Raw genomic sequence first — 25213 nt, 5'->3', positions numbered from 1 at the left:
AGGTTCATTAACACTCAGCAGTTCGTACTCCTATTTAGCTATAGAAAAAATTTCCATAGTTGAAATTTCTCTTTGTGAGAAAATTTGATAAAACTTACCTTTAATAAAATATTTTATGAAAGCACATCAGTTTTTACAAATCTTTGTAATCCAGGAGTTTGTAAGACAGAGTTTCTACTGCAAAGATAGCTCTTTTTCAGAAAGCTAAAAGCTAAGTGTCTAGGACACTTAGTGTGTTGTGAAGGATACATTTCCAGTCTCAATTCTGCCAGCTTCATAATTATTTGAATCTAGCCTCTCACACCTTAGGTAAATGCATTGACTAATGGGCTTTTAAATTGCTTTGACTAATGGCTTTCCTCAAGATGGAAAGCTTAGAGATCCAGCAGAGCTGGTAGGATGCTCATCTAGCGTGGTAAACTGAATTTCGAGTTGGTGTTTTTATTTATCCGGCTCAGATGTTTGCCTTGGACTTCCCTGATGAGCTCCCAGATTGTGGGTGTTGCTTATTCTCTTTGGTACCATGAGAATTTCTGAAAGGTCTGTGTTCGTTGTGATACAGAAAACATCTGCAGGTTGGAAAGATCTTTATCGCCCAGCTCTCAAGTTAACTGTTGTGGTTGCATCAGTGCAACCACAACAATTCTTAAAAAACAAAAACAAAAAACCCCAAAAAACAAAACACCCTGCATTTTGTAAGCATTCCATGAAGGTCTTTAATGCGCTTGAAGTGAGCTCTTTTCACCTATGCCTGCAGAATAACTGAAAAACATATTGCTGATTATGTAAATCTGGCCCCTTAAAATATTTTGATCAAGAGTCAACAAACCAAGGTCTCTTGCCGGCTCAGGATAGTGCCCTTTTTGCCACATCTTCCTCTTGTTGTTTGCCATCTATCAGGCTCACGTGCCTATGCAGGCTTGTGCTTCAGTGACAATATCGTTTTGATAGGAGAAATGCTCATAGTTGGTGCGTATGTGAATATTTTAAATAATATTCATATTGGGATGGGTAAGCAGAGTGAGATAAGTTGCTTTCTTTAGTAAGTGTTTTATGGAAGTTTTATGAGGCTTGCATCATAATGAAGTCATGTTAAGGGATCAGTCTTGCATGAGTGACATAATGGTCTAATTGATGGGCATAGGACCAGGATTTCAGCCATAATACAGTAGAAGAACGTGTGCAGTTGCTCAGAGCAGAGCTGTCCTTTTGGCGAAGTAACTGAGCTTTTTCTACTGACAAATTAAGAGTATGAGTTTATTAAACTAATTTTCTGATTTGATGTTTTCAGGTTTTTGATGTATACTTTTTAGTACCTATCTAGAACGCTTATCTTCTGAGAGAACATAAATAAGTTTTCCTGCTATACTTTAAGTTAACCTCTTGCCTCTGAATCCTGCTGCATTCTTTTTGTCAGCTGGAGCGTGAACTGGCCGAGCTGCAAATGTTGGGTAAAACATCAAGTAATAAATCTCTAAAGAGTAAGATTCTGGAAACTGAAACTTCAGTTCATGACAGTGATGATGCAGATAAGGCTGCTGAAGAGTCCAGTCTTGAAAAGGCATTCTTACAAAAAATAAATGCTCTAAAGGAGAGAATAACATTCTGGAACAAAAAACTGGATGAGTATGTTTAGTGAATTGTATAAGAACAGTAATTTGATGTTTTCAAACATTAATAATTGAGTGTGATGGTAGCTGGTAGTTAGGAGACTGGAATAGGAGCCTAAAACATTTGTTTTTGATGAGGTCCAAACTGTGAGTACTGCAAACGTCATTGAAGTGGCAATTCTTACGTGATCTAAATTATTGTGTTCAGTCCAGTTGCTAGTAGACAGATGCTGTTACTGGGGAGCTCACTAAATAGGAGAAGGATTGAGCGAAAGGTCTGTGATGGATAGTATTATTGGAGAAGTGCTTGGAAAAGTTGTCTGGGCCTTTAAACAGTATAGAGATCCAGCAAAATGCTGTGTGTTTTTTTTCTTTGCTGTAATTCCAGCATGTTGTTAATGGTTTATTATTATTAATTATGGCTTAGGACTTCATGAGTGAAATTCAATCTAAAGACAGTCGCCAGCACAAGGATTATATGCAGTATAAACCCCTGAATAGGGCATGTGAATGATATCAGTAATGCCATAGACCTAGTGTTGGATGTCAGCACAGGTCTGAAGCTCTGTGAAATTTGCCTTGACTTGTCGCTGATCTCAGTCCAGGTCTCACACTGCATCCAAACCCAGCAGGGTTTCATTAGGGCTGCGATTTAGACTGACACTGTTGTGAATATTAAATAGGAAACCAATAAGTTCTCTTACTCCAAAAGGTAATTCCCTTCAATTAAGGATTACAACACAACTCTGGGGCTGAAATGGACGAAGCTTGCTGTGATGGATCAGTACAGGATCTTACTATCCACAGTTATAATCTGGCATAATCCATCATTTCAGATTTTAAAAAATAAATAGTTCTGTCATTATTCATTTGTTTATATTTACTCTTTGTAAAAAAAGCAAAATTAACCCATATCCTGTTGTTATGTTGTTCCAGGAAAAAATTCTTCTTGTTTCTTTTGCAGAATTGAAAAAAGTTACCAGATGGAAATTAAGAAAAAGAGGAAGAGTTTTAATTTGGTAGTACAATTCTTGCTGATGGAATTGGAAACAGTGGGAAACGTTTGCTTTGAAGAAGGCTTATCAAATAATCCCTGGTAAGCTGTTTGAGATACTCCAACTTAAACCCTGTTCTCTTCCAAGTCAATCATTTTTAACAAAACAAATTTATTACAAGGATCTAGAGTGTTCTGAAGCATCAGTCCTCCATTTAGATTCCGTTTACAGATAGTTGGCGAGAAAGGAAACACTCTGTCCCCTCTTCTTCTCTTTATGTACTAGGCTGAGGCTTTGAGTCTACAAAGACTGATTATTTGTTGTCTTTATTCTTTATTGCCCATTTATGAAGCCCTTGATTTAAAAATAAAAGGAGGATAAAAGGATAACCAAGCTATCCAATAGCTTTTTAATGACAGTGATAGTGAAAATAGTAAATTTGTTCTAAGTGTCTAGACAGCTTTATTTGTTGTAAAGAGGCATTAGAAACTGCTCACCTAATCTTTGTATGAATAACCTTGATACTCAGTTGAGGGGAGATTGAAATTTAAGTTGGCAGTATTTCAAGGACTGTTTTCTGCTTGAGTACTCCAAGCTAGTCCACCTCAGCTATGCCCTTTTTTTTGTGTTCAGGGATGTTAGAGCTGCAGGTAGTTCTGTGCTGTCAGGCTCCATTTGAGGTTGTTTTTAAATAACATTCTAATTTTCTTTTAATGCCACTTTCTCAAGGCAAGGATCTTCTTGTTTTGGCAAGGAGAATTAATAAATGATTCCTGTGAGGCTGAAAGCCAGACCAAAGGTGTTTGGATCAGTAATCCTAGCGCAGAATCTTTTTGAGAGAGAGCCACGTTTTCATGAGTTGCAGTAAAAATTTTTACTTTGTTTGCATATCTTTTTCTCTTTTAAGGAAACCTTCCACTGATTGAAAAAGGGGGGAGCCTGCTGCATTTCTAGATTTTGTTTCTATTTCTAGTATGGCTGATTACCTCAAAATCTTTAAGGAATCTTGTATTATCAGGTGGGAGTACTGGAGTTTATTGTCCTCCTGTTTAGGGGCAGAGAAAAGGGGGCACAGATTTATTAAGTTACTTGACTTGGCTACCAAAGGGACTTGGTGGTAGAACAGAATACTGAGTTTCTGCTCCTAGGTTCCAGGCTAGCCAGAGAACCACCCCTCCTTTTTTTCAAGTTTGACTGTAGAAACATTTGTAGCTTCTCACAAACCATGCTCGCTTTATGCATGATTGCACTGAATATGGGGGAACTGCTCATTTGCATAATGAAGAAGGATTTAAACAGATTTTAAATGCAACAGCTTTTCATATGAGTAGGTCCAGACTAATGAGGATAGAGATGTATTGAAGACTATGAATTCTCCAGCACGTAATCAGCCCTTGGGTGTTTTAGTGCAAATAGAGAAAAGAAACAAGGTAAATAACATATAATTTGATATTGATGTTTGATGCTTAATTTCAAATGCAATATTTGAATGCAATGAGGTAAACTTATTTGTCTCCAGTTAAGAGGACAAACTTGCAGCAAAATGAAATAAGCTGGAAGTATGGCTTGTGATTTTCTTTTGAATAGTAAAGAGAAAAAAAATGTTGTAGATTGCTTTGAAAAATTCAGTGCAAAAACAGAAGGAGATATTATTAACTTAGTGCTCTCCTCTGCACGCAGGTTTAGTTACTGCTGTGATCTAATTCATTCACGGTATTGTTTCTGGGACTTCAGAGCATATGGTATCATGGGAGTGAAAATAAATCGCATCTTTAGAGTGCACAATCAAATCCTGAGGCTGAAATTTGAAGAGAAGTTTCAAATGTTTGTGGAGAAAGAAGTTTTCAGTGCAGCAGAGTAAGTGTCTAAGTTTTAAGAGATGTTAAGTGTAACACTGGCATGTGAACAAAAGAAACGTCCTATTTCAAAGGACAGATCCGTTTTGCAAAGCATCACATAGTTTAGTATTACTAAGAAGTTTTATCTAGGTAAAGGTAGCTTGAAGTTCCCCACAGCCCTATGCCTGGTGTTTCTATGACTGACTCAAGGTCTTAAGAGGTCCATAGCTTAGTAGAAAATATCAGGCATGAGACTTGGTTCAGATTTATGTTGTTAGAATCTGCAGCTTACCTCATCTGCTCCTAATACAGTTGTGAAAGCTGAGTAAATACTGTCATGAATGACCAGATTTCTGAAAGGAGTGGTAGATGAACAATGCAAAAAAAAAAAACCCACCACTACCAGAAAAAGCCCACCCAGGTACATATGCACCTATATTTGATCTGTATCACAGGAAAGCACGTGCATATATGTTAGAACCATCACTGAGTGGGTTTATATCCCTACAGATAAGTGCAGGTTTTTCTATGCAGGTCTTAACTTTTGAAATTTGTGTAATTGTAGTCATTTGTTTCACTTCCTTCCAAGACTCAGTCTGAGACTCCTGATGCAGCCACAGTCTTTAGTGTAAGCACTGGGAAACATCTGTCCAAAGCATCTTATAGAGCTGTGTCAGCAGTGGAGCAATGGTCTTAGTGTACCTGGTTGCCCACTTATGGCTATGAGACAGAACCCCAGTGGCATCCAGTTCTTTCTTTGCGTACTGAGCAGTTTCCTGACTTGATATGTCTGTATTTATGTAAGTTATGGTTATTATTATTACAGTTAATATGGTACTTTTCATCTTTTTATGTATGTTTACTATGTGTGTGTGAACACTTATATATGTAAATGTGTGTATGTGTGTTGCATGTGTATATAGAAAAATAAAACAGATTAAGTATAAACCCATAGTGTTCAACATAGAGGGTGAAAAAATCAGGACATAGCTCCCAGTTCAATAAGTCCTGAAAGCCAGAAGCTGCCTTTAACAGAAATATGACTTTATCGTTTGTAAATCGGACTGGGTCTTCTGGGTGATAGCTCCTGAAGAACTGTGAGCTTAGAAGGAGCTGGAAGACCTTGTCAATCATGAAAGCAAAATCTTATCTCCCTGAGGGCAGCAGCTGGGTCACAAGAGTGCTCACTGAGCTCCGGACATTGTAGCTCCTATACCCAAAACAAATTTCTTGGGATTGAGTGTACACCCCTTCTGAGATGGAGTATTTCAATTAATGGCGTGACATGACTCAAAATACTTTTTTTTTTTCTTTTTTGGATCTGGAAACCGTATAGCTACTGTAAACATTCAGAGGTGGAGAGAGATGGTCTTGTGGATCTTACTACCTTCCATTTTTTTTGTTATAGATCTTTGAAATAAAAGTTACTTCTTACGTAGCAGAAACACTACTATTTAGCTTGCGAGAGCCCTGGGTCCGTTCCAGTACAATATGAAACAGCTTTATTCACCCCTTTGGTCTCCTTTACATGAGGCTGCAAACACAAAATGACTCTCTGAGAGCTCTTACAGCTTTACCTCAGATTATTTCAGGAAGTAATTTGTATCAGGTGATTCAGCTACCCACTTCTGTCACTTTATTCTGTCCAGAGAAAAGTCAGATTTTGACATGCTAATGTTTTCAGGGTTCTTTTTATTACCTAGAGAGAGCAAAACTTTTCAGGAAGCTCCCCAATGCAGTCTGTGTCATGCTGATAGGATATCATCCAGGCTGAATGAAGAACTATCTAACTGTATTTAGCTCCTACTATGGAATAGCCAGATTAGATCTATGCATATTTATTAGAGCCCATTCCAGCAGGTCTTAGGCAGTTCATGCCCTGAAAAACCTAGTTGTTTCCAAGGAACTATATGGGGATCTGTCTGAGGTTTCAGTTTAAGAATAATGTTGACTGAAAGCACAAAGTCTGATGCTCACTTTGGCAGAGAAATCCTGCAGGAATTAATGAAATCCTCACACTAACCTGCTGACACTCAGACTGCAATATGGTAAGTCACCAGAAGTGGCATTTTTATAGACTTAATTTTTCAAGGAGAAAAGAACAGTTATCAATTATGTAGTATTCATATGGAGTTCTGGATCTGCTGTCAACGCAGACTCTACTATTCTCTTTCTTCTTCAGCTACTGCTACCTTCCAGCTGGGGATGTTCAGCAGAGTGAAGACTTGTTATTTCAGAGGCAAATAAAATTAGATTTTTTTTTTATATGCTACAGGAAATGGAGACCACTCTTGCCAATTATAAAGACGCAGGAAAAAACAATTTTGTCTTGCAAGTGATCTTTAATATATAACACTGTGAACATCAATATTACAGAGTTTGTGTTGATTGCAATCAGTTATTCTTAGTGAAGGCTGTGCAATGCATAAACTTTATCTAGGCGGAACGTCTATTCTTGTCTTTTGTCTGCTTTTGCAACAGAATAATGAAAACCTTTCCCTTTTTTTTTTTTTTTTTTTTGTATTCTTATTAAGAAACTACAAAGAGAACGTGGACTATCTCTTTTATGTATTTAACCCTGAATTGCCAGTTAAAGAAAAGCAGATGTTACAAATGCTGGAGGAGGGTGTCCAGAGTCTGGAAGTGCATACGGTAAGCTGCATTGTGGACAAAAGAATGCTATTGTTTACTAATGGATATTGTTTACAGCAGAGAACAGACAGAAAAGTGCTGCTATCTTCTCCTCTCTCCTTTCATTGTTTTCCTATTCAATTTTCTTCTATTTTCTTCTTCTCTTCTTGTCTTATTTCTTCATGTTACATCTGCTTCATTCTTCAAATCTTTATACTATCTGTGGCAAAGGCATGACTAATTCTTTTCCAGTTTTTCTCCTCTTCCTGTCCTTTCTTTGTCCATTCTCTTTTTATTGTAGATTGTCTCTTCGCACTCACCACTTCTCGTCAGTGCCCCAGCTAGAGTTTGCAGGGACTGATGCAGGATTAGTTTGGAAGATTCCACAATAGCAGCTGCATCACCTGTATTTGCTGCCTGTGGAACACATTGTTTTTTTCCAGCCATTTATTTTGTAACTTTCATTTGTATTTATTTGCACACAGTATTGTTTTACTACTTTGTTCATCCTCCCTGCCAGTGCTACTGCAAAGCCTAGCATGGGTTTTCAGGTCTTTCAGTGTCGGTTCTAGTCATATAGCATCCTGGTTCCTGTTTTACAAGCTTATTCTGAACTCTAAATCACTGCCTCCTTTTGTCCTTAATCCTAAACTGAAATGTTGACCATTTATCTCTGATATCAGCAGATGCTTAACGCTAAATGTAAGGTCCCTGCAAACAGAGATCCTGTTTGTCAGCCCATTCTAGTCCTGGTCATAACCCTAAAAACAGTCAGTACTGTCACAGTGACCCTTCCATCTTCAGACTGAAAAATAGCCAAATGGAGGGAATACATTATTTCATGATGTGTAAGAAGAGAAGTTAGAAATAGAAAAAAATATGTTTTCAGATAAGGCATTTTCATTCTGACTTGTGAAGGAAGAGAGCAGAAAATAGGAGAATGGATTGAGGCCAACTCTTCCTTCTCTAGTCACCATTGTTCTTCTTTTCTTCTTTCCAACCTATTGCACACCTGCCAGAGATCAGGTTTTTGGATGGCAAGATTGTATCTTCAAATATAGTATTTTTTGTACGGTTCTGCTTTATTTTCTTGATATTATGCTAGTTTTCAGACCTCCCACTGAGATTACTTTCCAGGACATAACATGCTGTACAAGCATACAGGAAGGTGGTCCCTGTCCCAAAAAGCTAACAATCTGATTTTTTTGGTCTATTTCGCTTATTCTGTTGAACCTATTTTGTTGCTCTTCACTCTTCACTTTCCCTTCCTGTCATCCCTTTTAAAAATTCATAGGTATATTTTCATGCTGCTTAAAGTTGTTGAAATTTTTAAGGAATGGTCTTAATGAAATACAGAAACTTGGACTTTGCTTTAATCTTTGCAGTTGCCTAACACAAAGGAAGCTCTTCTTCTCTGTAACAGTCTAAGCATCTGTGAATGCCCCAGAATAGAGTTTTTGAAACGACAAGCCAAAGCTGAAGGCAAAAAGAGCAGTGATTCTGCAGAGTCATTCAAGCATGGTAATTCAAAGTTTGGAGAGATGTAAAATTGACGGTGTATGCCTTGCATCAGTAATTTCTGTATCTTGTGTTTTAAGTCTAAGAACATTTTGTAAATACTATAGGTGGTCATGAGATACCATATGCTGCTGCAGAGAAAGGATCTCTGAAACTTTGTTGAAATCCAGTGACATTTTTGCGTGTTAGGAAGCCCCACAAAGCACTTGGTCTGCTGGGAGTGAATTCACAGACGATTTTGAAATGTCTGTGGGAGATGTCTTCATCTGAGAAATAGATATGCCTAATCTTTTCTAGATCCAACATCTCAAAGAAAGGGGAGAGTGAGGAAAGGCACAAATACTTTGGGCTAACCCATGGCCAGGACAGGACACTGAAGGGGAAAAATAGAAGCCAATCTCTTTTTTTCCCCTGGTTTCCTAGAGACGAGGGATAGGCAGTCATGCTGTGTGACTCTCTCACTGTAGTGTCTTAGGAATCATCAAATTTCATCTATATATGAAAGAGGCTTAGTCTCAAAGATAGTTAGCCATTCACAACTTGTGTGGAACTGTGGCTTAACCTAAGTTAGGACACCTCTCCTCCCACGTCCTCTGCTCCCACCTCTCTTTCTCCCAAAGCAGGAAAGACATTTCTCAGCTTTCTTAAGGTTCATTTAACATCAGCCAGCAGGACAGTCAGCATAGACTTCCTGGCAGGTCTGTCAGCATATAAAAAGCTCTAGGCTAGCCACTGCACATACTATCTTTTGCTGGGCCTGAGTATTGTAGAGAGCTTGGGGGAGCTTGGTTTTTTTCCACACTGTAGCGTGGAAAAAAAAGTTGGAAGACACAAGTCTGAAGGATACCTGGCTTCACTGGTTCCACTGCTTGTGAAATTACTTGTTTCTGATTTCACTGGCTTTAATATTAGCCGGTTATACGTGTTGGATTTCACTATGTAATCTTTTTTTCTCCCAGATGTTTTTGTTTCATGAAAAGCATAAGCACAGAATCATAATATATAGAAATACGTATTATATGTATAAATACATATATGTAAAGCATAGATCCCTATTAGACCACTCATCTGCCAGCCCAAGATGTAGCCTGCTCAACATTGCACCAAGCACCATTTATTGTCCTGCTCCCAAGCTAGAATTAGAAGCATTAATATTAACTGTCTTTTTCTTCCTGCACTTAGGTAAAGTGGTAATTGCAAAAGTTTTCCTTGGCCACAGTGTTCCGGCTTGTGCAATGAGTCCCATCTGTCAAGGCAACTACCCAGAGGCTAATTCAGTATTTAGGCCATGGAAATGCTTAGGAAGTGATACATCCACTTCTGACAGTGGTATGTATCTGTAGGCACTTGTTAGCATAAAGTTAAGGTTAAATCGACGTTTATATACTAAAATCGTCTTTCCTGTATTTTGGACTGTGTCAAGTGATTTGATTCATCAGAAGGCAGTCTCTGCTCAGCTGAAATGCATGTTTTCAAAGACAATGTTTTCAAAGACAATGACAAGCAAGAAGTTCCTCATCTAAATATAACGCTAGTTTAGTTCATAAAGTGAAAGCAAGCTATTTAGCCTTTAGTTTACACTAAGGGTAGCCTATTTCATGTAGTTTTATACCCACTCTTTCTTTGTACAGCGAGACTGAGTGAGTGTTGAAAAGGGGTGATGTTCACGTACCACAGAGATGTTCGCGTTTAAAATCCACAGTCCTTATTTTTATGTAAAATAAAAATAGATACTGCTGAGAAATAGTTATGAGTAAGCAAATGAAATCCTTGTATCATATGAATCATCTGAGTGATAGGTTCTGCTTTACCCTGTGTTTTTGCAAGAGAACACTGAGTGGGACCGAAGTAATAGTTTTACTTGTTCGTGCTGATGTACCTTCCAAACTTTCCGGTGCTATCAGGGAGTAATACATGTCTCTCTATACAGGAGTTGGGATTGCTCCTGGTTTCTTAGAAGGGAAGAAATGTAAGCCAATTTGGAAGGTGATCACACCCTAATATGATGGAGTAGTTTCGGACGCTGCAGCAGTGAAAGCAGTGCAGGAGAGCTGTCCATGCTGTCAGGATCTAAGCTAGTTCTTTTGCAGGCTGCAACCGCCATGCTGGAATCTGCTGGTTGCATTTTCTACATGAGGCATTAGAGAGCCACGTTATAGTCCTCTACTAGCCTGCGTGGTTCTGCAAAGCAAAGTCAAATGGTAGAAAGGACTAAAACTGAAGCATTTTCATGGAAACAGATACCTTTGATTTATCACATCTTGAAATGAATACCAAACTTAGCTAACAAACAATAATATATTTGTTCTGTTTCCTCTACTTTAGAAACACGGTCTTCCTTGAAACAGAGAAGGTGTGACTGCAGGCTTCGGCAGCGCGAGTGGTTTGTGTTTGATCATGAACTGGTCCTGCCAGAATATGTTGTTGAATTTGAGTACGTTACACGGGTACGAACTTTGTTTTCCTTAGTGTGATGTTAGAGGGAAATCTAGTCTTTAGATTACGCAGATCAAGGGAAAAAAAAGCAAGTAGTTAAAATTAAATTGTGCTCTACTCACAGAACCTGACTAGTCCAGGTTTAAGGTTTGTTCTCTTCTGTCTGTTCTGTGAGAGCCAGATAAAACTTTCATGGAAGTCAGTGAGAAACTTTCCAGTTATTACAGTGGGAATTAAATGAAGCTCTGCTTTTGTAATCCTAAAAAGCACAGCAGAGAAAGCAAAGATTCTCTAAGTTTCAACAGATAAAACGAAATACATCTGAAAACTAGGTCCTTGCTGGACCAAACTGTCTTGCTAAGAGCTCTCTTCTCTGAGGTGCTATGAAAGATAAAGCTGATGGTATTAACTGTGTAAACAATCTTGTTTTCATGAGGGTGTGAGGGAGCAACTGCTTTTTAGTTGTTTGACTTAAGTTGTGTGATGTGCAGTTTTGATAAAGGACAATATATTTTATTGTGAGCTGGGATACTGAACGAGTTCTTCCATGATTTAAAAGAAAAAAAAATTGCTTCTATTCATTTTTGTATGCCGTGTAGTGCTCTGTTTTTCAGTCGCCTGCTACCAAGATGCAAGGGCTTACTTCAGACTCCAAGTCCCTATGTCAGGTAGAAGCAAGAGTATGGGGAAGCAGGATGTCCAGCTCTGGGGAGAGGAAGAGGAAGAGTGGAATTTGGTTATGTATCAGCTCTGGTCCCATGGTTCAGCTGTAGGTTGCTCTAACTGTGACTCTTGCACTTCAGGAATTTCAGTGCCTAATTGTACTTCTTTGTCCCTAGCTAGAGTCGTGTGGAATACGACAGCCCATACAAACAAAAACATCATGTAACAGTGTGATTATTAGGCAATTAAACAGAATGTCTGTCAGATCTGTGCCACAAAAAGATGATTCCCTAACTTGTTTTCTATTAAAAGAAAGTTTACAATTTTCAAATGCCTTTTATTTTAAATAGGTCAAAGATCAGTCTTTGTTTTCTACGTGCAACGTAACTGGGGAAGAGGGAAAGAAAAGCACAGAAGGATTTATTCTGTCTCACGATTTGCAACGTGATGATGAAGTTTTGAACATGCAACCACCAGTAAAAGCCAGGCCTAAGATTGCTTGCTTAGATGAAAAAACAATGCTTTCAGTGGCTAAGGCCAGTATTTTCAGTCAGGTAAAGGTGAGGAATTACTGTCAAATTTACAATAGAAGAAATTTATTACATTATTGTTACTGTGTTGTTCAGGTTTCCCCATGACCTAAACCAAAGTTAAAAATTAAGGTTTCCGTTTGGGCTGATTCTGATGTTACTTATGTTTGCTTGAAATCGGTAGCATGATATTGAACAAATAGAGGTTGTAAACTTGTACGAAAGCAAAATGGTTTCCCCTGCCTATGAGTTACTATGCAATGTGAATATTTCCTATTGTGTAAAGCACAAGTAATTTCACTATCAAACAGTTTAAATGAAATGGAGCTGAGAACAGGACATGACTTGCTTAAACTATCAGCCTTTCCATTGAATTTTCTGGAATACATGAGTTCATGCCATTATAGATTGCTCTTGAAAAGGTTTTTTTTTTTTGTCAGATTTGACATCAGAAGAATACAGACGTTACCTAGGGAAAAACATCAAAACTGTGTAGCAAGCTAGAGATTTTAGCTTCAGAAGTGCACATTGTTACAATAGCAGCAGAGAAAATGTTTATTCACGTGGATATTCATATGCCTAACTCTGACATTGCATGTGTAGCTATTATGTGGCGTTTTCAGTAGCTCCCTTTTCTGATGAAGTAGCCCTGCTAAATAAATAATACTTGAAATTGTGAAATAGTTTCTGCCCTGTCCCGTTTTTAACTATAGTTTGTGAGCTGATAGCATTTCCTATATCTGCTGATTATGTTTTCAGTCTGATTCTCTTAAAGTCTTCAAATAGACCTTTTCTTTCCTAAAGTTTATTTAGAGACAATGTAAAAGAGTAGAAGAACAGTTTTCTTCCTGTTGTACCAAAGTGCTATCTTTTGAGTGATCTGTGTTTGTAGTGAGGTATTAGCAGTTCTCGTCTTACTTTGCCTTTTCCTAGGTATTTAGCCTTAGCGGTTCTGTTGCTCATCACTACTGGGCTCATCTCTTGCCATACTGCTCTCTAATGAAAGAGTTACCAGTTCCTTAGAGTCATCAGAATTTCCATTAAAGAAAAGAATAATTTCTAGTAAAGAGGTGACCTGAACAACTATCCTCCTGTTCCTTTCTCCTGTGGGCAGATTGACTGTCTGACTTTCCATCTACCCAGGCCTGTTCTTTCAGGGAGGAGTGAGAGAACAGTCTTCAAATAAGCGAAAAAGAGTCATCATGTCCTACAGTTGTCTTTTCACTATTTTGTGTTACTTTGGAGTCACGTTTTATAGTCTTACAGTTTACAGAATGGGACAGTATTTATCTTTGCGCTCTAGCAGTTGAAGCTTTTTCATTTTAAAGGCAGCTTTGGAGTATTACAGAATTTGGCTGCATATCTGATACAACTGTAATTTCTGCTGTACTTTCTGCCTAGGTTTTGAATTTGCATGGAAACAGTCTGAGCAAGCTGCGGAACATCTCTAGACTTAAAAGACTTCAAAAGCTTATCATCAGCTTTAATGAATTTACTTCCTTAGATGATATTTACGACTTGGTAAGACATTAAGCTCTAAATTCTGTAAGGAACATTAACTAGAATAGTATTTTTGTTTGGGGAAAAAAATCTATGCAAGTTAAAGTAAGTAACGTGACAGCAAGCCCAAAATTCAGTGTCCTCAAACAAGTTCTTACTCCAGGTTTGCAGTAGTGATAGGCAAGACTATTTGAATCTTTCCCAATACCGGTACCAAATACTGTAATAGTGTTAAACCGTCTGGACAAAGTCGTATTCTGGGAACAGGGTGGTAGCTGGAGAGACGATCTTTCTCCTAAGTTAATCTGGTCTTCTCTTGGAGGTCTGAAATCTATCCTTGGAGACTTCATGCTGTGTGGAGGTTGGAATGCACGGTGGTACTGTAGGACCCTTTGCTCTTCCATGATATGTGAAGTAGATTTCCCCTAGCACAAACTTCTTCCTCAACTGTAAACACAAGATGACTCCGTTGGACTCCTCAAACAGCAGTTCTGTTCTGCACTACTCTGCAGGCCCAGAAGTGGGATGTCATTGCCAGGGCAAAGGCTGTCATGACAACTGCCTTCACGCCCTTGCCCTCCTCAGTGCTCAAGTAGAGAGACTGTGCAAAGCCCCACACATGATGTGGGGAGCAGAGATGGGAGCATTGTGGGCTGGGCTTACAGAGCAGGAGTTGGCCAGGAAACACAGAGGAACAGCAGGGGGCACTCAACTAGAATCATGAATACAGAGACAATATTAGCAGTCCGCAGTTTTCATGCCTGGTGGTATTGTCTCCCATTCAAATCATGATATTACAGTGGTATCACACATCAGTTCTTTGTAATGGCTATTTCAACAGGTAGATGAACACCTGGATTCTGTTTCTGGATTTGCCAGTGGCCTACTCAGTGTTTTGGGCGATACTACTTTTTTCCCCCTTGCCCCTTAAAACACAGAGTGAAATAATTGTAAAATGTACCAAAATACAGATGAATAGTAGTAATAAGCTGAACTATTTAGGCTTGAAGCAGGATGGGAAGGGAGGTGTTCACCTTCAGCCTGGGAATGCCATACAGTGTTTTTTCCTCTGTGGCTGCTTTTGTAGTCTGTGAAGTGGAATAACAGTAGCTGCTGTTAAGTCCTAGGCAGGACTTCTGGGTTTTCCCATATATATCACTGCAGATTCAGAGAGCCAAATCTCAGATTGCTCTTTTTTCTGAGGTTGTTTGGTGCCAGTTAGGAGGCTCCTGATATGAATGCTAGGTGCAGTCGTTACCTGTCAAAAACCTTCTGGCTGTTAGTCAAGTGGACATGGTATGCCAAGGTGTTGCCTGAGGTAATGGCTCCTCTGTTGTCCTCAGGGGGACATGAATGGAGCACAGTAGACCTCCGTCTGCAGACCCAGTGTTGAGCAAGGGGAACCCAGGCATTAGATCTAATTAAATCTGTTTAAATATTAAATATGTCTGATTACGTTAACCAAAATTTCTTTTACTACAGCTTTGGCTCTACAACTGTCCTCAAACCTGTGTTGTCTTGCAGCCCAACCTGGAGTATTGTGATGCAAGCCATAACCATGTGATCACACTTGAGGGCCTTAGACACTTAAGAAAACTGCAGTTCTTCAACCTGAGCTGGAATCAGCTGAAAAAGACTAGGGAAGAAATAAACATCTTACATGAACACACTCCCAACTTACTCAGCCTTGACATCACACACAACCCATGGCATAAGGTACATGTCAGTGCTTGAAATTCCTGGGAAAGCATCTTAACCAGGACCACAGTAACATCATAAAGGGTTAAAATCTGGTCTTGCTCCTTTTTTATTCTAAGGTCCTTGCAATGTAAGACGCCTTTTGACTGTGTTACGGTTTCTTTATTCTCACATGGCCTTTACTCCTTTTTGTAGTCGCAGCCTAACCAGGTAATAGTGAATAGGCTGTGTGTCACTTATTTAACTTATTTGGAGGCATCTCTGAGGCACAACTCCTTTCTTTCTTTCTTTTTCTTTTTCTTTTTCTTTTTTTTTTTTTACTTCCCATCAGAATTAATTTTATTGGTGGCTGTGCCAGACATAAAAAGCTAAACCATGGCTTTAATTTTGTAGGCTAAGCTGCACTGAGTAAGGGGTGGGAGCAGAGATATTACCCTGGCCTTGGGGATGTTTGTATACGCTGTTAGTCTTTCTGTTACTTCTCATATCTCTGTGCAGGAGCACAGCTTTGCTGGCTGGAACTTTGGAGAGAAAGCCAAGACTCAGCCCTTGTACAGACTCTCAGTCAGACCCCACTGCATCCTACCCAGCCAGCCTCTGGAACAAATGTTTATCTCGGTTCTTCATTCCTTTTGAATCAGTACATTTTAATATTGTTTAACAGGGCTCAATCAGAATCAACATTGTTAAACCTGACAAATGCAGGGCGCTTAAGCAATATCAACATCCTAACTTGGGAAGCAGAACTCCATTAGGACACCCAATCAGTATCTAGAAAGATGCTTCCTGTTTTATTTGGCGTATCATTTAAATTTCACTGATGCTTATCAATATATTCTAAGATGTAAAAGGAACTAATAAGAGCTACCAGTTCTGGTCTGTGGTTCTTTGCTGTTATTACTAAGTTTTCTAACATCACATTTACAGTTCTGTTGTGCTCTTTGCCACCAACTCTGTGCGTCAATATAATGACTCTTGAGCGTTAAGAAATCACCAAAATTGTCCCTCTCCAGAGTTCTTAGGCATCCAAACACAATGTCCAGTTGGTTCAGTTCAGAGCAAAGCAGAAAAATCCTTTTTCCCTCTCAGAGGACGCATTCGCTGATCTAGCTCATAAAAGATTACGTTTGGCTTGTTTGGCTGTCAAAATATAACTATATTCCACCCACAACCAGAGATGATATTATTCATTATGTAAGGAGTGTGTATTTCATATATTATATTTAAACTAGTGGGCAGTCCGGCATATTATGTATGTATAGGATAGGTCTGTGGTGATGTCTCTCTTCATGTCCTGTGAAGCTTGCTTTCTCTTTTATCATATTTATGACTCATAAATGAGCTCCTAAATTATAAAACAAATACTAATACGTCCCACATGCCAGTTAGCTTTTTAGGATTATTAACTTTCTAGTTAGTCATGTGACTCCAGAGCAGTTTATTCCCGTCAATGTCACATAAAATAAGGATAATCGAAATTAGCCTGAAGATACCATCTCTCATGTGTTTCTGGCATGCTACATGAACCGGGGAGACACAGTGAATCTGTTGTGGATTATGGCAGAGCTCTAACTTTCAACATCCATGAGCTGACAATAGGCTAAATAGAAAGGAAATGCAAGTCTTACTCTGGTATGTAAACTGTATTGGTAATTTTAAAAAATCGTAACACTTTTTTTCTTTCTTCAAGCCAGCCTCGTTGCGTTGGAGTGTCATTGGCCGATTAAAGTCTCTTACTAACCTAGATGGAGTCATGATTACTGATGAAGAAGCTGCAGAAGCATTACACTATATTGCAAGATCAAATATAACCCAGGTTTGATTTTCCGTTCCGTTCTAACTTACAGCAAGAGCTATGTTTTGTCTTTGCTTGTGGCAGTAGGTCAGAAATTATTTACTGAACACTAGCCTTCTGAAGAGCTTTGCTGGTACCCAAAAGTTATATCATGGTATGATATTGGAAACCGTCATGTTCAGGTTCTGCTGAATTCAAAATACAAGAAAATAACTGTTTGCCAAATAGAAACACAGGAGAGAAAAATAACAGGCTAAACCAATTATGTTATACTCCTTTTTAAAATAGCTAGACCCAAATCCTGGATACTTGCTTTAAGGTCCTTTCACAGGGTAAATCTGCAGAGTATTTTATGGGCAGAAATGAAATGATTCTTCCTAACCTCTGAGCACAAACTCATTCTAATTAAATTCTGGACTACATCCCAAAACACTCTGGAAATCTAGGCTGAGTCTAAGCTAATGCACTCAACAGGCCACGTCAGCTTGAACTGAGCATCATCATATTAACGCGACTTTTGTATAGTTAGAGCACAGTAGCAATGAGATTATATCTGCTCACAGCGAATGCTGTGTAAGTTCATGTCTTTCTGCAAAGAGCTGGGTAAATATCTTCACAGCTACTCAAAGGAAAACAGACTCTAGTTACTGCAGCATGTTTTAGTGTCTACTACAGCATGTTTTATGTGTTTAAAAACTCTAAAAATTTGGTATGTACAAGATCTGTAGGAGTCTAGCAAATCTAGTAAACTTACTAGATCTATGATTTGTTATGTCTACTAATATATGCCCTTCCCCTTCCAAGAATAACAGGATTGTTAAGCCCTTTCTTATATGTTAAGCTGTGGACTGTACAGTCTAGTTATGTTATCTACTTATTACATTTTTTTTTCCCCCCTCAGGTATCTCTGTTAGAATATTCTAGGACCGATGAAGAAAGCCCACCTGTTCTTAGTGTGTTTCCTTGTGCTAAAATTCTGTCTCAAATTAGCAAGAACAAGGTGGATTCACAGACACATCTTAATAACTGGTATTCAATGGTAGGGCTGATGCTATTTAATGTACTTAGGTTAGCATTTAGATTGATTTCTGTAAAACTTTTCTTTTGTAGTCTTAGTTTTATGGATTGGTGCTTTTGGATTAAAATATATAATTTTTAAACACTTTCAAGTCTAACCAATACTTACATTGTTTCTGGGGATGGTCATTTCCAGATACCTCACAGGAGGTCCAGGAGCCTTTTTTGCAGTTCAACTGCCTTTTTAGCATTAATATATTTTAAGACTAGAGGATACTATTAGGATCCTTTAGACCTATTTTATGCATAAAGCAGGCAAGAGAGCCTTATACGGTAACTTCTACATCAAGTTCATATCGTCTGTTTGAGCTTTATCAGATCTTACAGAAACGCGTGCAGTTTGGGATTCGTTTCACCTAAATTTGGTCATCTACAGTGTAAATACCCACACTTGAACTAGTCACCCTAGGCTCCTCTTATAGACAGTGCAGAAGCATAAATACTTTTGGGACATGAGTCACCTGACAGTTTAGAGGGGTACTTCAGGTTAAAGTGAATTGCACAGTAACAGAGAGCCTGGTCAGCCACCACAGATGCAGATACCTCTGTTACTGACATTGATATTTGCTGATATGAAACTCCCTCTTACTATTCGTTTAAAGATTTCGAGTAACAGTGAATCTACCATGTCTTTCCTGTCTCTCTACCATGTCTACCAATTTCTCCTTATTTCTGATATGAATTTGACTACCATCAAATTCCATCCATTAGGTCTCATTTTGTCTCTTTCTAATGTTTCAAAGGGTTATTACCAGAAGTCTGTTCCTTATGTAGCCAGATCATCCCACTCTATCCTATCTTAAAGAAACTAACTTAGTTTGAGCTTCTTAAAGTCTCATTATTAAATGTTTTTTCAATTTTCATGAAATTCTTCTAGCTGCTTTCTGAACAATGCTCCGGTATCTCCTCATCCTTTTTATATATGGTCTCCTACAAAAGTAGAGACAGTCTTCCAGCACTGGACTTAAAATGACATACTCAGAAATAGTTCTTCTTGCTTACTCCTACTCAGTAGTCCAAGGATTAAATATTAATTGGCGTATGTGCCCTTATAGCAACAGAGCAAGCTCCTATTCATCTGGTTTTCTGTCATTAGTTCTAAGTCCTTTTCAATGTTTGTGAGGTACTCTCTTTCATCTTGTGAGTATGACTTTCTTTGTTCCTAGCTACCTGATTTACAATTTGTTCTATGCAGATATATGCTGTATAGGCCACCATATTAGACATTCTAAAACAGTTTATGGCTGATCTGATACTGTCAACATCTTTATGTGATCTCCTAATTTACCAGGAAGGACTTCTGGGGGATTTTTTGTTAAGTCATTGACAAAAAGAATTTCCCGCAGAATATCAGTAAATATACTCCATAAAATGATGATTTTCTTTCTAGGCTTTTTGAGATCCATCATTTAACTAGTTTTTATCTATTTAACAAAAGTTACATTTATTTGGGGTATCACTGTTTTTTATCACGTTCTCGGGGAGAAGATATTAATTTTATCAATACATTTATAATTTTATCAGGAGCAATTTTATATTAATTTTCCTTATTTCCTGTGCACCATACCAACACCCATTAATAAAGCCATTAACTGTTATTTGTTTACTGTGTCGCATATCGGCCTTTCCATGATGCCTAAGGACAATATTAAGCTAACTGATGACCTATTCAGGTAATCCTGTTAATTCTTAATACTCTTATAGCTTTAGTGTGTAGTTTGGTCTGTTAGTAATCTTCCAGAACTTCCCCAGTATAGTAAGATTTGTATAATATAAATCTGAGTGGTTCAGAGTGTTCTTCAACTGGTTCATTAATGTCCTTGGTTGAAAGTTGTCCACTTTGAAAATGTCAGCATCAGTAGTTGCACTTTTAGATACTTTTCAGTTACTGATGAAATAGAAAGTATTTTTTTATCCAGGTAAACTATGAGCATCTCATCCTAAACCTTCCCAGAGACAGAGAAAGATATGTATTGAGATTATCCATCTCTTCTGTATTCTGACTGACCATTTTACAATCCTGAGTTGTAAAGCCTATGTCATTGCTCGAACTTCATTAGGCCTTGATGGATTTATGTAATCCTTTCTTATTATCTCTGAATATGTTGGCCATCAAATTGTCAATGATATTTTAAACTTTCCTTTTCAGCTATCTGCGTTTCTAACAACTGTTTTATTCTCATTGCTGTCATTTTTCCTATTTTTTATTTGCTTCTGTATTGGAATAAATAGGCCGTGGTCTGAACCTGTAGGTTTGCTTTAGTCTTGTAGCTTTGATGGAGACGATTTTTTTTAACTGTAAGTGAAAAAGTGTGTAATCCTGAGGTGTTTAGTATTTAAACCCTTCCCAGCTAGCCTTCATATTTTTTTCATTTAATTTTTTGGCTCAGTCATTTTGCTCTTGACTGCTTTTGGCTTTTGAAAATTGCCCTTTATAAACTCTATGATATATTAAGAATGTGCTTAATATAAGATGCACTTATGTGGTTTTTTTGGAGAGTTTTCTCCTGAGGCAAGACCAACTCCTTAATCTACTTGCCTCATTTAAGGATTTGAGGATTCTCAGATGCTCTGGAAGTATTTCAGAGGAGAGTGTCAGTGAAGGTTCAAGAACATTGAGCAATTTTTTAGAGAGCAAGGACACTGGTAGCAAGGATAAGGAAAGAACAAGACAGATTTAGGAAACTGCGGCCAGCTCCTTTTCATTCTTTCTCCCTGACCAATAGAGATTGGTCCCGAGAATTCTTCGTTAGGAAAATTTAGTAGCTATGCTCAGCTTATTTATTCTGCCAGTTTTTTTCTGATGTCGCAAAAGTATAATGTTGACGCATGTTGAAACATTATTTTTCCTGCTAAATTCTATAAATTCCATAATGAACATAGCCACACAGTTTTCTAATACTGAGCCTTCAAGTATATCCTATCCTAAAATTTAGAGATTAAGCGTATTTCAGTTCTAAAACCAAATAAGCTTTGCTACATACATTCTGAACTCTCTCTATACCAATCTGATTCTTGTGATTTGGCAGGATTCAGACTTTCACAAAATTCTAGTAAATATCAGTATGAAAGCCAGATTGCAAGAAGAGAGTTAGTAGGTCTAATTTCAAGCCAACAACATTAACAATAACCCTTTGAACATTATCTCTCACCTTGAAGGACCACCTAAAATTATAAACTAATTAAGCAGTCACTTGATGAGCAGCAGGACTTAGCGAAATTGGTTTGGTGTAGGAATGTGCCTTGTTATCCAGTGTTTAGTGATTTTCTCACTCACGACGGAGTTTCTCAGAGCATTTGGAATTCGTTTCTCCTGCGTTATCTAGTGTCTCGCATTGTAGCTGAGCCAGGCTGCAGCCTTTCATTCACTGGGACCATCGCCTTCGGTCTCTCCCATCCAGCTGCTTGTTTTCGTGGGATTTGTAGGAAGTCAGTATCTTTCAGAGCAGTAGTCATCTGACAGATTGAGTTGAAACTCACCAATAGATTTAGAAGTTAGCGGTAAGACTAGCAGGCTGATACACAGAGAGCACCATCAGACTATTAGCCTTGTTTCCTTAGGAAAGTGGGCTGATGAAAAGCCGTAAGAGTCAGTGAAGGAAGATCCAAGGTCATCCTAACCTGTTCTGACCCATCATCTGAAATCATGTTAAACTACCAGGAATAAAAGGTTAGAAGCTCCTCTGTCAGTTCAGTTTGTTGTGTAGACTCTAGAATAGCTAGAGGAAAACACATTTCTGTTGATGAGCATAGCATTCTATTCTGTGTGCAGCAGGGAATTCATGTTTATAGAAATTGCCAGGCAAATTGATGTTTTAGCATATGTCAACATTATGCGTTTGTGACCTCAAAAAAAATGGATTCATAAAGTGTAAGATAAATATTTTTGAAAATGGAAGAATATAGCCAAAGATGTTCTTCAATCATTAGCAAAGCCAGTTTCGTGACACTAAATGTTACTGTGATTATTTGTCTTAGGCTAGCTATGACACTGGATAGCTTGGGCCCTTACAATACAATTAGAATTTTTTGAGTGAGGCTCTGCAATTTTTTCTTCTCCCCATCATGCAGTGATTGGCTAGCATACTGCAGTATCCTCAGTTATCTCCTCAGAAACAGGTTATGGGTAAGATCATTGACAGCCCTGTCTCTACTCCTCTGTAAGAAACTCCATTGAAAACATGGGGAGCAAAATATGTTTTTGGAATCTATATTTGTATGTTTTAGAGTATTTCAAATAAGAAAATAGTGAAGTTGTTAGCCAGTGATAAAGAGAAAAGAATACTTCGTCTGTATATCAGAAGTTAAACAGTTAGGATGAGTTCTGCTCGGGCTCTGCGCTCAGCCTCTGCTAGATTAAATAATAATCCTTAGGTTTTAGGCTGCAATCCTAATTCCACTGAAGTCCAATTGTAGAGTGAAGATTTGTAAAGCAGACTAGCCAGTGAAAGAATCATATATTACGTTGACAGAAGTATTTAAATTGACCAAAACTATCTAAGAGAATGCAGACAAGAAAAATTGACTATGTTTAGGTAGTAGCTAAAATTGCATAGGTACATTTGGGAACTGGCATACTTATGTTGCAGAGTCCTTGTTTTTGGTGGATAAACTGGGCTTTTTTGAAGTGTATTAGAGATGAATATCTCCGTCATGTAATAGGGAAATATCACACCCTGAACCGAAGAAATTTCCATTTGTATCAGTATGAAAGGTACATGAAAAAACTGAGCACAGAATAAGTAGAATTAAATTACGAATTGATTGACTGGGAGTTTTCTTTCAGTTCTAACACTGAGTTTTATTACAGATCACCGTCTTAGATCTGGATGATCAGCATCTCTTCAAAATTTCCAACTTGGAAAAACTGGAGCATTTAAGATGGGCATCATTTAGCAACAATAATCTCACTCAAATAGAAGGTCTAGAGTCTTGTCTTAACCTTGAAGAACTCACTTTAGATGGAAACTGCATTTCAACACTAGATGGTACTATATTTACCACGGTAGTGATGATGTAGGCTGTTGAGCCTACCCAACAGATTATATGTTTTCATAGTGAAATGTTATAGAGCATGAGTTCTTCTCTGCTGCCAACTGTGTGAGTTTTTCGATATTGAAAAATCAGATCTTTAGCTTCTCAGTATATCTTTAGCAGAACTGAAGAAAGGGAGTGAGGCCGAACAGCCGTGTTGCAGCAAAAGAAGTATTTATTTTTTAAATCTGTCTATTTTTGTATGTTTGCACTACCACTGATCTGATTACTATTGGATAAATGTTATACGTTCCCCACATGTATCATGGCAGACATTGTTATTGTTACTAGTTTGAAAATCAGGTCTCGAGTCTACTGTGAGCTGTGAATTCAGCGCAAAGGTGCTAATTAACTTCAGTCCCCTTTCTAACTCCCAATCCAAGCTCCCTCGTGTGATCCTGGTAACTCCTACGTTCCCATTCCTGTGCCACAGATTCTGTTTTACTTCTGGACTTTGATGGGGAGCTGGACTCAGTGCACCCACAGCCATCATCCCGCTCCATTGCCTGACTTGACACAGTTGCATGACTTGGAGGTGGCTCATATTCCTCTGGAGAGCAGAGTTGCATCTGCCCTAGTATAAGATGGGAGAAAGATCATCCCTGACACATGAAAGAGAAGCCAGAGAGTCTACCGAGAGCCTGTAGTTTGAGAGAGAAGTGGGCAGCTGGTGCCACATACATACATCTTTATCAGTTTTAGGAAAAGAACCAGTTAGCCATCTGTCACCCCAAGAATCTATGTCACTGGTGGATGGTTGAAGATGACCATGAGTAGGCAGGCTTCTCTGAATTATTTCTTTGGCCCTGTCCTACTTTGAGCGGTGGTAGCAGGGGTAGCTTCTGTGCGGAGGTCTTCAGTCTATGAAGAGAGAGGGCTATCTGTAATCTCTTTTAATCCTGTTTGCATCAGAGCCCAGTAACACAAGCTGTGCCACTTGTAACTAGTTTTATCACCTGGGTCAGACACCTTCTTGTAAAACTCACTTTATCTTGTTTATTTTTCAAGGAATTTCAAAGCTTACCAAACTTACAAGACTTAGTGTAAATAACAATCATCTCACCAGCCTGGAAAGACATGTGTTTCAGAATCTGTCTCATCTTCATTACATCTCCGTTGAGAACAACAGAATCACTTCTTTAGTAGGTTTAAAGAAAACCTACTCCCTAATAGAGCTTTACATAAGTAATAACTTTGTTTCTGCCAACCAAGAGATACACCATTTAAAGGTAAATATGGATCTATTACTTCAAAAATTAATTTGATTTTTATTATATTAGAAGTACAATCTTTCCCCACTTTTGGAGAATCTTTCCCCCGATTGGAGAAGTTGTGCCTGAAAACATAATTGGAGGTTCTGCCTGTTGGTGCTGCATTCATCCATGTTTACAGTTGGACCTGTGTTTACAGTTGGTCTTACCTTTTTTTGATTGAGTATGCTCGTTCCTGAGAAGGAGGTACTCAGCCTTTAGCTGGATTATGTCCAAAATTTTCTGCACAAAGTTAAATATCATGCATACCTGGTAGGCTAAATCAAGCCTTACAATCCATGGAATAATTCTGCAAGTCATGTCAAATAAGAAACAGCCACACCTGCAGCAATTTTAGTTCTTTTTAGCTCGCCTGGAATGCTAACACATGTATTGCAAACTTTGTTGGCTGCATTCAGACACTCATTGGAGACTGAGGTGCTAATTCCTATTTATGTTCAGACTACAAAACTGAGAGAGAGCACAAAGGCTTTTAAGAGAATGTCAGTATAGTTTACGCTCACTTGAAGGGCTTGCTTTGTGGCTTGAGCAGTGCAAAGAGGTTTTAATCTAAATGTAAAAGTCTGGATTTTGTCAAGTGATTTCTCATTTTTGACTCATGCAGATGACAGCTGAAG

General features: G+C 38.3%; 1 protein-coding gene across 1 annotated transcript in view; it reads left to right on the top strand.

The window, feature by feature from the left end:
* LRRC9 (leucine rich repeat containing 9) overlaps positions 1-25213 on the top strand; it is a 46538-nt gene that overhangs the window by 7734 nt on the left and 13591 nt on the right. Inside the window, exons 8-21 of the mRNA XM_009670689.2 lie at positions 1418-1626; positions 2575-2706; positions 4286-4462; positions 6978-7095; positions 8460-8595; positions 9775-9921; positions 10918-11039; positions 12042-12251; positions 13623-13742; positions 15246-15437; positions 17110-17235; positions 18116-18253; positions 23102-23279; positions 24334-24554. Coding sequence (XP_009668984.2) covers positions 1418-1626; positions 2575-2706; positions 4286-4462; positions 6978-7095; positions 8460-8595; positions 9775-9921; positions 10918-11039; positions 12042-12251; positions 13623-13742; positions 15246-15437; positions 17110-17235; positions 18116-18253; positions 23102-23279; positions 24334-24554 — 2226 coding nt within the window. The remainder of the gene's footprint in view (positions 1-1417; positions 1627-2574; positions 2707-4285; positions 4463-6977; positions 7096-8459; positions 8596-9774; positions 9922-10917; positions 11040-12041; positions 12252-13622; positions 13743-15245; positions 15438-17109; positions 17236-18115; positions 18254-23101; positions 23280-24333; positions 24555-25213) is intronic.

Source organism: Struthio camelus, chromosome 5, assembly GCF_040807025.1.
Source record: "Struthio camelus isolate bStrCam1 chromosome 5, bStrCam1.hap1, whole genome shotgun sequence".
NCBI classification, from domain to species: domain Eukaryota; kingdom Metazoa; phylum Chordata; class Aves; order Struthioniformes; family Struthionidae; genus Struthio; species Struthio camelus.
Note: the sequence above shows the minus strand (reverse complement) of the source record. Positions and strands in the feature narration are given on the sequence as shown.